The sequence below is a fragment of the Silurus aristotelis genome (genome assembly GCF_946808225.1).
Source record: "Silurus aristotelis genome assembly, chromosome: 14".
Lineage (NCBI taxonomy): Eukaryota > Metazoa > Chordata > Actinopteri > Siluriformes > Siluridae > Silurus > Silurus aristotelis.
In genome coordinates this window covers 8,595,880-8,609,385 of record NC_139587.1, presented here as the reverse complement: position 1 = coordinate 8,609,385, position 13,506 = coordinate 8,595,880, and the positions used below count along the sequence as shown (strand labels likewise).

Here is a 13,506-nt window from a genome sequence, read left to right as displayed (position 1 = left end):
GAGCAACTGTAGCTCAGATTGCTGAAGAAGTTAATGCTGTTAATGCTCAAAAGGTCAGGAGTGTTTGGGAAGCAAAAGGGTGACCAACACAATATTAGGCAGGTGGTCATTAGGGCTGGGACGATTCACTAATCTGGCGATTCAACCACGTTTGAGGGATTTGTAAAAATCCATCTTTGTAAGGATTGCAGATCTTTACGTTTTTACATATGCGCCGTTTTTCTTTCAGCATCAAAGGGAGCAAAGAGAAGGAGGACAAAGAAAAGAGCGTGAAGGAGAAAAAGGAAAAGAAGGAGAAGTCCGCTGCCAGCACTCCAGAGGCCAAGGCGGGAGGGAAGGAGAAGCAGAAGGAGGAGAAAGCGGGTGACACGAAGGACAAGGTGCCCAAGGCTGAGAAGGACAAGAGGAAGGATGATAAGAAGGACGAGAAGAGCAAAGGTGACGCCAAGGCTGCAGACAAAGAGTCATCCAAGGAACGAGATGTGGCCAAGGAGGGCAAACTTAAGGAAAGCAGCAAGGGCGAGAAAAATGCTGGGTCCCTCAAGTCCCCTGTTCCCAGATCAGAAGGAATCGAGTCTGAACGGGGTAAGGCACATTTTTCTATTATAGAAGTGGGATTTGGGTTAAAGATTTCTTAATTTGAGGGTGGCTTCAGTTTTGCTTTTACTATTGCAATACTATGTCTTTGCTGCACCAGAAACTGATAAACGGCAACCTTTCTTTTATTAGGATGTTTTATCAAGGCAATTTGTTCTCTCTCTCTTTTTTTTTTTTTTTTTTTTTTAAAGGAAAATGCCTTAAAAATGGGCTAATAAAATTTTTTTATAAAAAAAAGGGCACAAAACACACAGTACATCTTTTATTTCTTGTTTATTTGAGATATCTGCCATCAGAATTTTTCATTTGCATTTCACTGGTCCTAATTAGCTGTAAAAAAAAAAAAAAATCTAATCAAAAGCACATATTTAGGGGAAAATTCCCACCACTGTGTTCCCAAGTGTAGTTGAAAGCCTTTCCAGAAGAGTGACTTTTATGATTGCAAAAGAAAGCTTAAAAAAGAAGCAAAAACCAGGTTTTTCCACAAAGTTTTAGCTGTAAAGCCTATGTGTAGCCATGTCATGCAGATGCCAAACCAAAACCCCAAAGTGGTTTAACAAAACACTCGATACACATTTGACCCTTATACCAGTTTAGCCTTTTAAATAAGGACTTTATACACGTGGGTGAGCCTCAAGCTTCAGAACCACACTTGCCCTTTATATGCAGAAAGCAATTTTAGGACACCGGTCACAGTTTTTATGACACTCGGTAAAGGGGTGGCTCAGTGGGTAATATTTGTTTTCTGATCAGAAGGTCATGAGTTCAAGTCCCAGCACCACCAAGTTGCCGCTGCTGGACCATCGAGCAAGTTTTTCAACACTTAATTGTTCACATGTACAAATGAGATAACTGGAAGTCACTGTAAATGAGAAAATCTGCCAAATGCCATAAAAGGAAACAGATATTTTGTTTAAATAATTTACTCTTCACTAAAAAGGGTCTCTGGTTGATCAACTGGCTTTGGGAACTCTCCAGTCTTGCTACAGAGGTGTTACCCCTGAGAGGACACTTCTTCTTAGTGTTGCTTTCTAAATAGACGCATAGTTATACTGTGCATAAGCTGTACAATGCAAATATGTACAAATGATAAACTTGTATCCAATGCACACCTTTCCAAATCGACGTATCACTTTTATGCAGATGCGAATCGGTGTATCCCACCATATAGGCAGCATTGGCTGATTTGTACTTTACAATGATATTGGAAAATGGTTGCCAAATAGTTAGATTTAGGACAGGATTTACCTACTTGTTCAGTAGTGTGCCGCTTGGGTATATTAGGGTAGTTGGCAGCTTGGGTGGGAGCTGTGCCATGGGAAGCGGAAAGAACGTAGCACTTGTATAAAGGGGAAAAAATGTAATCCCCCCCTTTTACCGTTGAGAATTTCTTACGTTTTGTCTGTCACTGCACTACACCGGGGGAAAGCTAGTGGTCTTTATGGAGAACAGTGTGAGAATGACGTACATGAGCGATATTTCAGATGTCATTGCTTTGATTGGTGGTGCTGTTGCTGGTCATACACGAAGCCTTTTCTTTAATATAAAAAAGGTATTGAACAGACGTTTAAAGGACGATCAAAATATTTTTTTCTCACCATCTAATAATGGATTTTTAAGTCCTGAGTGTGCACACCATGGGCTTTTGGCTAGAGATGTTTTCAGAACTCTGTACTGTATTAGTCATGGAAATAAAGACACTGCTTAAAAGTAATGATGATAAAAAGGAAAAATCGAAAAGCTTTCTATTTATTTATTTATTAGATTTTTTTTTTCTTTCTCCACCAGAACAAAAAAGACGAAAGCTCGACACACATTCTTCGCCCTCACACTCCTCTGCAGTTAAGGTTAGTATGGCCTGAGGAGGGCCGTTTTCCTCTTGTCCCCATCCTCCACATGCCAGAGTTCAGGGGAGGCCTCTGGAACCCAGCCTTCATAGGAGAGCAGTAGGGGGGAGAAGTTATACATCACATGGACAATTTTTTTTTTTCCTTCTTTTTTTTTGGAAGAATCTATTTTTAATACATAGGAATTTTTTAATGATAGAATCCGATGGACTTGCCCAAAAATAAAATTTAAACCCTCGTTTCAGATTTTTTTTTTTGCTTCCCATTTTCTATATTTTTATGCTGAAATAACATCTCTGAAGTGCCTTGGAAAATATTTTTGTTGTAAATATAGATATATTTTTGTAAATCACCCTTCAACGGTTTTTTTTTTTTTATTTATTTTTAAAATAATGCGAGTGGTCTTCTCCGGCTCTAGCGTTTGATCCACCAAGAAAAAAGTTAAAGTAAATAGATGAGGCTATCACTTTTTAACCGCCGAGACAAGAGAATGTGATCTATTATTTTTTTTCCTGGAAGAGATCTTGAATAGGTCACCGGGGCAGAGCACCCTGACATCACCAAGCGGTTGGAATGTGCACGTTCTCCTGCTTCCTTAGCTGGGACCTCCATCCCGGGATCCTCCTGATGAGACCGAGCTACCTTTTTCTCTACCGTCTGTTGGCTCTTGTGCTTTTTTTTTTTCCCCCTACTTTTTTTGGCGACGGAAAGCAGCCCAGAAGTGCCAAAGCTGCGGAAAGTGTTTTTTCTCGTTTTTTTTTTTTAAAATCCCCTGCTCCCCCAGATCTTCACATCATCTTCAGCCATCCAGGGAAAACCCCCATGATGCATCACCAGCAGCAGCTGCATAGTGAGAGGGAGGAAAGGCTTCCAAGGGAGAAAAAAGCATGGGCAAACCCTTTCCAGGAGGAGCTGCTTATCTGCAACCAGGGAGCTTGTTGTAATTCTATATTGCACCCTAATTCCATATGCATCCAATCACCAAGACCTTATAATAAACAAAGAAATTTTATTGATATCTTACCTACCAGGGCACTTAATGTAGCACTGGAGCACTCCTCCGTGTCCACCATGTTAAATCAATTGAATTATCTCCTGTACCAAACGCACCACACTGACTTAGAAAGAATGTATTCTTTATTTCGACCAAAATACACCACACAGTAGAGCACAGGTTTTCCAAGCACATCTAGTCTCAGATTGCTCCTGCATAGGCCACGATTTAGCCTCCAGTTGTTTCCTCCACTAACCATGTCAAAGTTCTAGTCTTTGAAGGTTTCTACGGGGAATGCCGGCCAACCTTCCCCTCCCCCCCAACCCCTTTCTCCTGCTGTGTGCCAACTTCTTCAGCTCATCTGTCATCTCCGTTCATTCCTACAGGACAATCTCAATGACTTCAAGGACTCAGCCACCAAGGTGCATATCACTTCCTTTTCGTACATGATGTTTTCAATGCTTTAAAGTATTTTGAGGCTTTCTGGGTATTTCGTGATCATTCCATGTGTCAGGGTTTAAGCAATACGGCACAAGCAAGCGAGCTGCTGTATCGAACATCGGTACTCGCGTCCATACCGATGTTCGGTATAACTTCGCAGCGTGATATTGCTTTCGATAGGGCCGAAGGGAGCCACTGTTGGACGAAGCAATAAAACACATTGACTGAATCAGAGCCCTTTAGCTGTTAAGTGTTTGGATGAATCCAGAAATATTTATTTTGGATCTAGAATTCATATGTTTCTATTTATGTTATTAACACTATAGAGTAGGGGGTGTAACGGTGCACAGAATTCTTGGTTCGGAACGTACCTCGGTTTTCGTTTAAATTTCTTTACGTTTAGGAGAGAAAAAAATGCGAGACATATATATATATATATATATATATATATATATATAAACAAAGGGTAATAAAAATAACTGCGTTAATAAATAATAATAAAAAAATATATCTTTTTTTTTTTTTTTTATTTTTTTTTTTTTTAATTAATGCAGTTATTTTTATTAACCTTTGTGAACAGTTTACATGTTTAAAACAGTTTTGAATAAAATGCCATCTTGGTTAAATAATATATAGATTTTTTATAATATAGAACAAATCAATTTCCTGCGATCCAATTTTTTTTGTATTATATTGCTTAAATGGAAATGGAAAAAAATCCAATAGTTAACATTTGTTAGACCCCGAAATTGTCAGGATTTTCTCTTTTTAAGAGAAACATTTGAAAGTGGACATAAAATGCCTAAGATCCCATATCTCTAGACTGGTAATGGCAGTGACACTGCTCTAACTTTAGTTCTTTTTTTTTAATACTCCTGGCATTGTTGTGTATGTTTTTCATGTTTAAATATAATAATACCAAAAAAATTAAACAGTGAATCTGACAAGAGCGAGGCAGAGACTAAACAAACTTGTGGTCCGCCACTTAATACATTTGTGAGGAAACTCGGATTTTAACTGTTCCGCAGGTAAAAAGGATTGAATTACATGCGAACTGAAAGCCCTGTAACGAAACGGTATGATATGAATACGTGTACTGTTACACCCCTACAGTGGAGTAATACACACAGTGAGATGAAACAAAATATCTTCGTTCCGTCAGAGTGGTGGCTCGGAGGCAACCGTGGTGAAGTGATGATCGAGCGCGTTTGCATGTTTAAATTCTCGACTCTGATTGGTCAAACGTTGTGGGTTTATATAATGTCACTCTTCGACGAGTAGTTCCAGCTGTGACGTGAAAACTACGTTTACATGAACTCAGTACCTCTATGTAGATGTTTCTACGGTAACAGAACATACACATGGCATTAGTAAAAACGTTATTGATGTAGAGAAGCTTTCCATTAGTAGATGCTTGTAACACTTTGCATGTTCAGGGTGACTGCGCTCCATAGCAGTTCCCGACATGGGAAATGTTCCAGTTTCTTGGTCACATGACAAGCTGCAATTTGTTAGGTTTTTTTTGGAAGAGAGAGGAAAATAAAGGCACTGGTGAGGTTTCTAGTGGTGTATAATCTTTATACAGCAAACGACAGTAAGCACAAATTTCACATTCAATGTTATCTATAAACGTTAGAATCGTTAATGAATGAAATGGGTATAATCGGCTGTGTTGTAAATGCGAGTGTACTGTAAATGTGATGATGATGAATAATTGTTCTGGCAGCAGTGAAGGATTGTTTCCATGTTACAGCATTGTCTAAAGTGTGTTGTCACACAGTCTGCGTTTCCTTTTCTTTGTAATGTGGATTGTAGTTAATATCCAGATTTGGTAGACTTGTTCTTCTGTTTACTCTCCATTTCATATTATTATTATTATTATTATTATTTTACTCTACGGACATTTTTTCATGTAAAGGCAACAATGATAGTGGCTATGAATACTCTTTATGGGTAAAAGTTTTGGGACACCTGTTTTTTTCCAGCCATATGTGGTTCTTTCCCAAACTGTTACCACAAAGTTTTTTCTACACTTAACCTAGGAGACCCAAACCTTGTTCCAGCATCACAGTGTGATGAGCTCAATGAAGGTATGCTTTACACAGGTTGAAATGGAAGATCTTGAGTGGCCTGAACACGTTTCGTCTGAATTGGAACACTGACTGCACCCCATTTTTTTTTTATTTATTTTTTTTTTTTCTCCTCCTTCCCTCAACCTATGGCAATTAATACCTTTGCGCATACACCTGACCATAAAATTCGTCTGTGCTTTTTTGAACATTCCATTCCACATTAAGTCCCCACTTGCCGTTCTAATTAACCTCCACTCTTTCACTAGAGTTTGGAGTGGAGATTTGTGTTCATTTAGCCACAAGGGTGTTAGTAAGGTCAGCTAACTGCTGTAATTGAGATGAGGAGGCCTGGGGTGCAGTCAGCGTTCCAATTCATCCCAAAAGGTGTTCAATAAGGTTGAGGTCAGAGCTCTGCAGCAGGTTTTACACTTCAGCCTCATTTTTGTGCACAAGGGAATCATCATGCTGGAACGGGTTTGGGTTTAATAGTCGAGTGAAGGAAAAATAAATGTAATGTTAATACGTCCAACACCTTGCGCAAGTGTGTGCCTCCAACTTGGTGGTAACAGTTGCATATAGTGTATAGGAGATTACTGTGGATGGTAGCACTTAGGGAAGTATGGAGATGGCTTTTGGACTTGCTGTGAACAGTTATAGCTGATATAGAGAAATAGACTTTGTGTTACAAACCAAACAGATGTGTACAGTTTTTCCATTTTATTTCTAGAGCGCTTTTCACAATTGCCTCAAAGCAGCTTTGCAAAATGTAAGAAATATAGAACAAAATTCCCTCATGTTCAAATGTATGTGCATTAATCCCCGATGAGCAAACTTGGGGCAACTTTGGCAAGGAAAAAACTCCCTTAGATGGTATGAGGAAGAAACCTTGAGAGATACAAAAAGGGTGAACCATCCTTATTTTGGGTAAAACCAAAAGTGTGATTATGAATCATTATAAATTCGAAATCATCAGTAAGTTTCACTTAACCTTGTAGAATCCACATATAAGCACTCGTTTGTATCACCCAGTTGAGCAATGGTTCCCTTTTTGAGCCTTTTTCCTCTCAAGATTTCCTCCCCTTTTTGTCTCAAGAAGCTTTCCTCACGCATGTTGCCTCTGGTTTGCTCATTGGAGATACATTTATATATTACATTGCAGCTGCGCTGTGACAATGCAGCTTTAAAAGTTTATTTATTTACAGTGTCGCAAACACAATTAAAGCGAGTTCGACAAATGACGAGTGGAGGAGTAGTACTGCGAGTTTCCTCTGTAGGCTTCACATTCGTAAACATGCGGCAGAACACGTTCCCGCTTCCTTTTTGCTTTTTAAAAAAATATATATTTTAAGGACTAACCACCACATTAAGCTCATTCACCTTTTAATGTATCTAACGTATTAGGTGCTTGCCGCTTTTCTTTTCTTTTTTCCGGGGGTGTTCGGAGTTTGTAGGACTTTATAAAGTCAGGACAATAAAATCTCGCTAACAAGATTCTGCTCAAGCAGCACGCAGTAAAAGCGCAAAGCCCTTCATTAGCCCGGAATTTGCGCTTCCGCAGAAAGAAATCATATCTTGTATCTCATAAACTACCTTTTCCTTGCAGCCCTCCATCACTCACACACACGTGCACGCTTCCACGATCTGCTAATGTAATTTCTTTTCCACAATATTCTCTATTTTCTCTGCTCACCTCTGCTCTTCTGAGCCTCACTTAGTCTTCTTAGCATCTCATTGGACTCTGTGCTCGCTCTGATATTCCTCAGCGCTCTTCAGCTGCTCGGCTGATAAGAGCTTTTCTTCCATTATGGCCTCTGAAAGCAATGGCAGGATATTTGAAAATATGCTGATGGTGCCTCTCTTGAAAGCAGGATCCTGCAGAATTATTTTTTTATTTTTTTTTTTGCAAGTTGCCATTCATTTAGTCAGCCTTTAAGATATTATTTATTTTTTTGAGTCAGATTTTTTTTTGAAAGAACTTAGCTTAGCAGGCCAGGTTTTTGGGAAGAGAGGATTTACATTTTAAACTTGACTCTGAAGATGGCATTTTATTGAAAGTGTCATTATTTTTTTATTATCTTTTGTATTATGGCAGGCGATGAGGAATAAAATCAAGTAAGAAAAAACAATATAGTGTCTTAGTATGGTTTGGGACACCACGAACCACCAGAACAGCTTCTGTGCAGATTTTCGAAACAGTACCGGACTTTGTTCAGCCTAAAAAAAGCTTGGTGTTTTAATAATATTAATAATAATATAGTTCTGTTCATCCCATTACTCCAGGATCTTCCATTTGTGCCCTGCTGATTATAAAAGGCCACAGCATGGAATGTGTTCACACTCATAACCGATCAGTAATCACTAGTGCCCTGAGAATTCAATCTGAATGAGACCACTCCCACTTTCAGGGTGAAAATATTTCAGCATACGATCAGTCAGAAGAATGTGTATTGATTTGTAGGAAGGCTTCGGTCTAAGCGACCTCAGAGCATCATAGATCATTTCTGCTCTGTATAAAAGATAACATCCAAGCTGTAAGAGCAATATGACCATACATCAGTCACAAGGCAAGCAATAAGATCAGCTACAGGGAATGTGAGCAGCCTTGATGCACCTTTTTTTTTTATGTTTTGTAAACCAGTAGTGCGTCTGATCATAAACTTAATCTAGCAGAAGAAAAAAACAGCAGTAGTCCCCATTTGTTGTTTTTATAACTTACCCTCCCCTGGGAAGATGTTCCACTAGATTTTGGAGGGCGCACGTGGACATTTGTGCTCATTCACCCACTCGGGTGTTAGTAAAATCAGGAACTGATGTAGATGAGGAGGCCTGGGGTGCAGTCAGCGTTCACATTTATTTAAAAGGTGCTCAGTAGGGTTGAGATCAGAGCTCTACTGCAGGTCACTCATGATCTTTCACTCCAACCCCTGTTTGGATCTCTTAAAGAAAGTAAAAAAAGGAATGGCGCATCCAAAAACATCCCGGTTAATCATCTTCCTTTAACTTTGTGGTAACAGTTTGTTTACTGCATATGGCTGTAAAAAGTCATAGGGTTTCAATACCTTTGTTTATATTGTGCATAGTTTGCAATGATGAGGCATCCCCCCCCCCCCCCCCCCTCTCTCTCTTCAAATGCCCTTTCTCATTCTCATTTCAGCATCCTGGGTGATCCTGTTTTAGACAGTGACCTTTATAAAACCTTTTCTCCAACCTCGATTTTACCAGAGTCTGAACGCCATTTGTAGTATGTTTATGCACTTTTGTTTTTATGGATTTCTCTTTTTTTAATTTTTTATTTTATTACTCATGCATGGAAATACACTGTTCTTATCTCGGCCGCTCCCATAAGTGGTCGCCACAGCAGGTCATCCATCTCCATACTACTCTGTCCTCTACATCTGCCTCTTTCAACCCAACTACCTGCCTGTCTTTCTTTACCACATCCATAAATCTCCTCTTTGGTCTTCCTCTTTTCCTCCTACCTGGCGGCTCCATCCTCAGCATTCTTCTACCAATATAACTCATGTCCCTCCTCTGCACATGTCCAAACCATCTCAATCAGGCCTCTCTCACTTTGTCCCCAAAAAGTCCTACATGTGCTGTCCCTCTAATAAACTCATTTCTAATCCTGTCCATCCTCGTCACTCCCAACGAAAACCTCAACATCTTCAACTCTGCTACCTCCAGCTCCACCTCCTGTCTTTTACTCAATGCCACTGTCTCTAAACCATACATCATCGCAGGTCTCACCACAGTCCTATAAACTTTCCCTTTTACTCTCGCAGATACTCTTCTATCACACCTCAGCATGGATATACACTGTAATAGCATTAATATATTGGAGTGTTATAGATACATTAATTATTTTTCTTTACCATTTGACTTATTCCGTTAGATTTATTAGTTATTAGATTATTCCTTAATATGGTTGAGGAATAGATATGGAAAATACACAGATGCCAGGGTTACCATTCTAGGTTAACTTTTTTCGTAGAACAGCGTGTTCTACTTATACTATATCATTTCGTCAACTTATACTCCTTCTGTAGTTACACTTAATGGCCAACATTATCTGGACAGCTGATCATAGCATTTTAATTTCCCTTTACTGGAACTAAGTGGCCCAAACATGATCCATGCATCACAGGAGCCTGTGCGAGCAAAGCCAACTGGACCTAGACATAGTCTGCCATGGTTGGAGTCGATGAACTCGTGTCCCGCACAGAGTCCTGACCTTAACACTAATTAACACCATTTGTTTAAACAGGAATATTATTGGCAACCCTAGCAAGCCTCACATTAATGCCTGATCTCACTAACACGCCGAATGTTCGTAAATTCCCAAATCGAATCAAATTTTATTTGTCTCGCACACGTTCATACAGAGTACGACGTGGTGAAATGCTTATGACTGTCCTACATGTCAATAGAAAAAGAATATTAATAAATCAAAATAAAGAAGAAAAAGTATAAAGTATGGTGGGTTTAAAAAATGTGTAATTATATATGATATATTCTAAATTCTGGAAGCATTTCTAAAATAAGATTCTAAAAGAAAATGGGGCAAAAATCTGGAATCAGACATTCAACCAGCGGATATGGCTATGCACCTATAAGGTGTTCACAAATATTTGGCCGTTGAGTGTACATTTTTCTGTACGTTTCTGCTTATAAACATATCGCTATTTTTTCACTATTGAAATTTATTTGTGGGTGAAAAAAAGTATTGAATGTAATTTTCAAGAAAGTTGTTCAGCATTCTGGCACAAAACTTTCATAGGGGCGGGTTTAAAAGTGCTTTACTCTGATTGGTTAGTGTCTCTTCAGTCTCCTTAATCTGAATTTTAGTATATTGGTTTGAAATTAATATTTGAAGTTCGAGTAGTCTCGTACACCTTTTCACCAGCCAATGAGAGCAAAGCATGCAAGAGGTCATTAAAAACATTAAAACTGTCTTCAACACACTTTAAATTCACAAGTGAATTCTTGAAAAACTATTAAACATGCTGCTTTTTTTTTAAGGTCGTGCTCCAGCTTTGTCCCCTAGTTCATTGTTTTTAGTCAGAATGCTTTTAGTATTTCGTGTTGTGTATTGTATTAGTTTTTTTCGTATCTTGAATAGTTCCGTGCACAAAATGTAACTTTGTACTTCATCAGCCTTTCTTTTCTCTCTGTGTAAGTTAATAAGCAACACACACAAAGCAGCTTGTTGTATATTCTGACTGTTACACACACGCACTCACACCAGAGACTCCTTTGCAAAATTTGAGCGGCCCTAATACACACCCTTGTGAAATGACAATATATTAGAATAAGCTCAATGTGGTTTGATCAGAGCAGCTATTTTAAGTAAGAATTTTGACTTCAACTTCAGTTTGGCTTAAATGAAACAATTCAAAATGACTTTTCACTCCTAGTTTTACTATTACAGAAGGTTACATATATACATCTGGCCGAATTGATTGTAAGTTTTCTAGTTTAGTAATATAATTTTGCTGGCACTTTGTTGTTTCTCGAAGCTGTTGTTTAACTTCTAGGCTGTACTCTTGTAGCTCTATCGGGAAGTAGCGAGAAAGAAATTGCACCAAATGTTGCCGTATTTGTTTGTGGAAACAAAGCTAATTACAGTTCTGATGTTTAAAAGGAGCCAATTCTGTTGCCTAAATGAGGTGAAACAAGTGCATTCGCTTTATCATCGAAAGTCCATATTGAGCTTTTAGTTCCCTCATACAAGCAACCTGCTGCGTTTGAAAGCATGAAGATTTTCTGCACCTTGGCGCTGAGAGGATTCTGTAACAGACTTAATTAGGTGCCAGAAAAATGGCTTCACAGCTCAAAAGGCTCTTTCAAAGTCCCGGGGTACAGTCGACTTCTTCAGCGCTAACAAGCTTGTTCTCTCTTTCTGTCTTTCTTTCTTTCTCTCTCGCTGGTCTTTGTTCCGCTTTTTTTTTTTCCCTCCTTTGCCTATTGAGTAGCAGAGCGGATTCAGCAGGTGGATTATTGTTAGTAGCTTACTCCAACTGATTGTTGTCAATTACCTGAGCAAGCCAGAGCGTTTTAGCGTCCCGCGGTCGACCTTCCGTGCGCTTCATTACCATGTTATCTTCCTTTTCATACCCGATTTTGCAATAGCTAACTCTCCTTTATAACTGAACAATCACGGAGGATCGTCGTGGTAATTTTCTCTGTTTACAGTGATCAGATTGTACTGTGGTGTGTTGCAGAATGGACATGTGCACAATGAAGTGCTTTTTTTTTTTTTTTTTTTGCATTTATTGATTGATTGATGATTGATCGAATGCGAATAAAGTCCATCATGACATAACACTAGAGGAAGGCCCAGGTCAAATAGCATTATTCTCCTAATGGATCCACTTCTGCCACCTATAGGAAACAGTTTTGCAGTTTTCGCAATTCCTTCACTGTTAATCCGGGCATCATGTTCTACAGTTTTACTTGTGCTGTGAGATTTCTTATGCCACTACCAACGCTCTCTTCGTGCCACGTTTTTAAGTTTTTTTGTCGTGTTTTAAACAGTGCCTGTGATAGAAAGTGAAAGGATGGCTGACTGTAGAGTGCAGAGCTGTAGCAGCAACATGGGCATTAAATATTGGTGCAAAGCGCCATGGAATGAATTGCAAGGGTAGACAGAGGAAAACCGAAACGCTTCACCGCATGCATGTATGAGAATAACGTTCGGTGTACGCAATTCGTGGCCCCTTTCACTTATTCCTAATGGCCACGGCCACTTTGCGTTTTCAGGTCAGCCCTGATTCGAAACGCCTTTTACAGATACCGTCTTCTCAGGCCACACTGCGTCACAGATGTCGTCGACCTGAAAACTGTTTATCTGTCGTACTTTAAAAAATTTGAGTAGCGAATAATGTACATGCGCCATGTTTAGAATAAACCTTTGGTGGTTAGCTGTTTCCTGTGGTGCACGCTAGAGATGCAGAGAGCCAGCCTGAGTTCGAGGTGTGATGTTCAGGTGTCAAGTCGTGCAGAGAGCCCAGCACCGCTTCAAAGTGTCACGCTAATTTCCCTCTTCGCTGTATCCCACAATCCTTTTCAGCAGCATCACGCCAACAACAGCAGCGTCCAGACCAAGAGTGAAGCCGAGAAGAAAGAGTCAGACAAGTCCAGGGACCGCTCCAAAGAGAGGGACAAGAAGGAGGAGAGGAAGGACCGCAAACGAGTGAGTTTATAGAATTACACCAGTGGATGGAGATAAAGTGGGAGCTGTGCGTGTGCACAGCATGAGCCTAAAGTATGTGTGTCACTGTGCTTCAGGCTTCAAACAAGCCTCAGTCTATAATGTGAAGTTTGCTTGGTGTAAACAGCAGATATTGAGCACCTGCTGTGTGAAAGTGTGGCAGGGAGGGGGCTCAGTGTTATTTGCAGTACTGATTTCATTTTTGTACCCCCTCTATTTCTTTCTCCCCCCATCCTAGGACTACTCAAACAGCGACCGCGAGCTGAGCCAGGAAGCCAAACGCCGCAAAGACGAGAACGGAACGAGTGAGTTTTTGCGTGCGAGCCAGAAGACTCTTTCTGAGGC

At 39.7% G+C, this 13,506-nt stretch overlaps 2 protein-coding genes across 3 annotated transcripts in view; one reads left to right on the top strand and one right to left on the bottom strand.

Annotated features, from left to right (window-relative positions):
- gria3b (glutamate receptor, ionotropic, AMPA 3b) overlaps positions 1-13,506 on the bottom strand; it is a 194,349-nt gene that overhangs the window by 28,195 nt on the left and 152,648 nt on the right. The gene's annotated exons all lie outside the window — the stretch shown is intronic.
- thoc2 (THO complex 2) overlaps positions 1-13,506 on the top strand; it is an 88,436-nt gene that overhangs the window by 68,258 nt on the left and 6,672 nt on the right. Inside the window, exons 31-35 of one of the 2 annotated variants that reach the window (XM_083560177.1) lie at positions 230-585; positions 2,386-2,444; positions 3,825-3,860; positions 13,024-13,143; positions 13,400-13,466. In XM_083560177.1, coding sequence (XP_083416303.1) covers positions 230-585; positions 2,386-2,444; positions 3,825-3,860; positions 13,024-13,143; positions 13,400-13,466 — 638 coding nt within the window. Of the gene's footprint in view, positions 1-229; positions 586-2,385; positions 2,445-3,824; positions 3,861-13,020; positions 13,144-13,399; positions 13,467-13,506 lie in introns of both variants that reach the window. The other variant, XM_083560176.1, reaches the window with a different exon arrangement.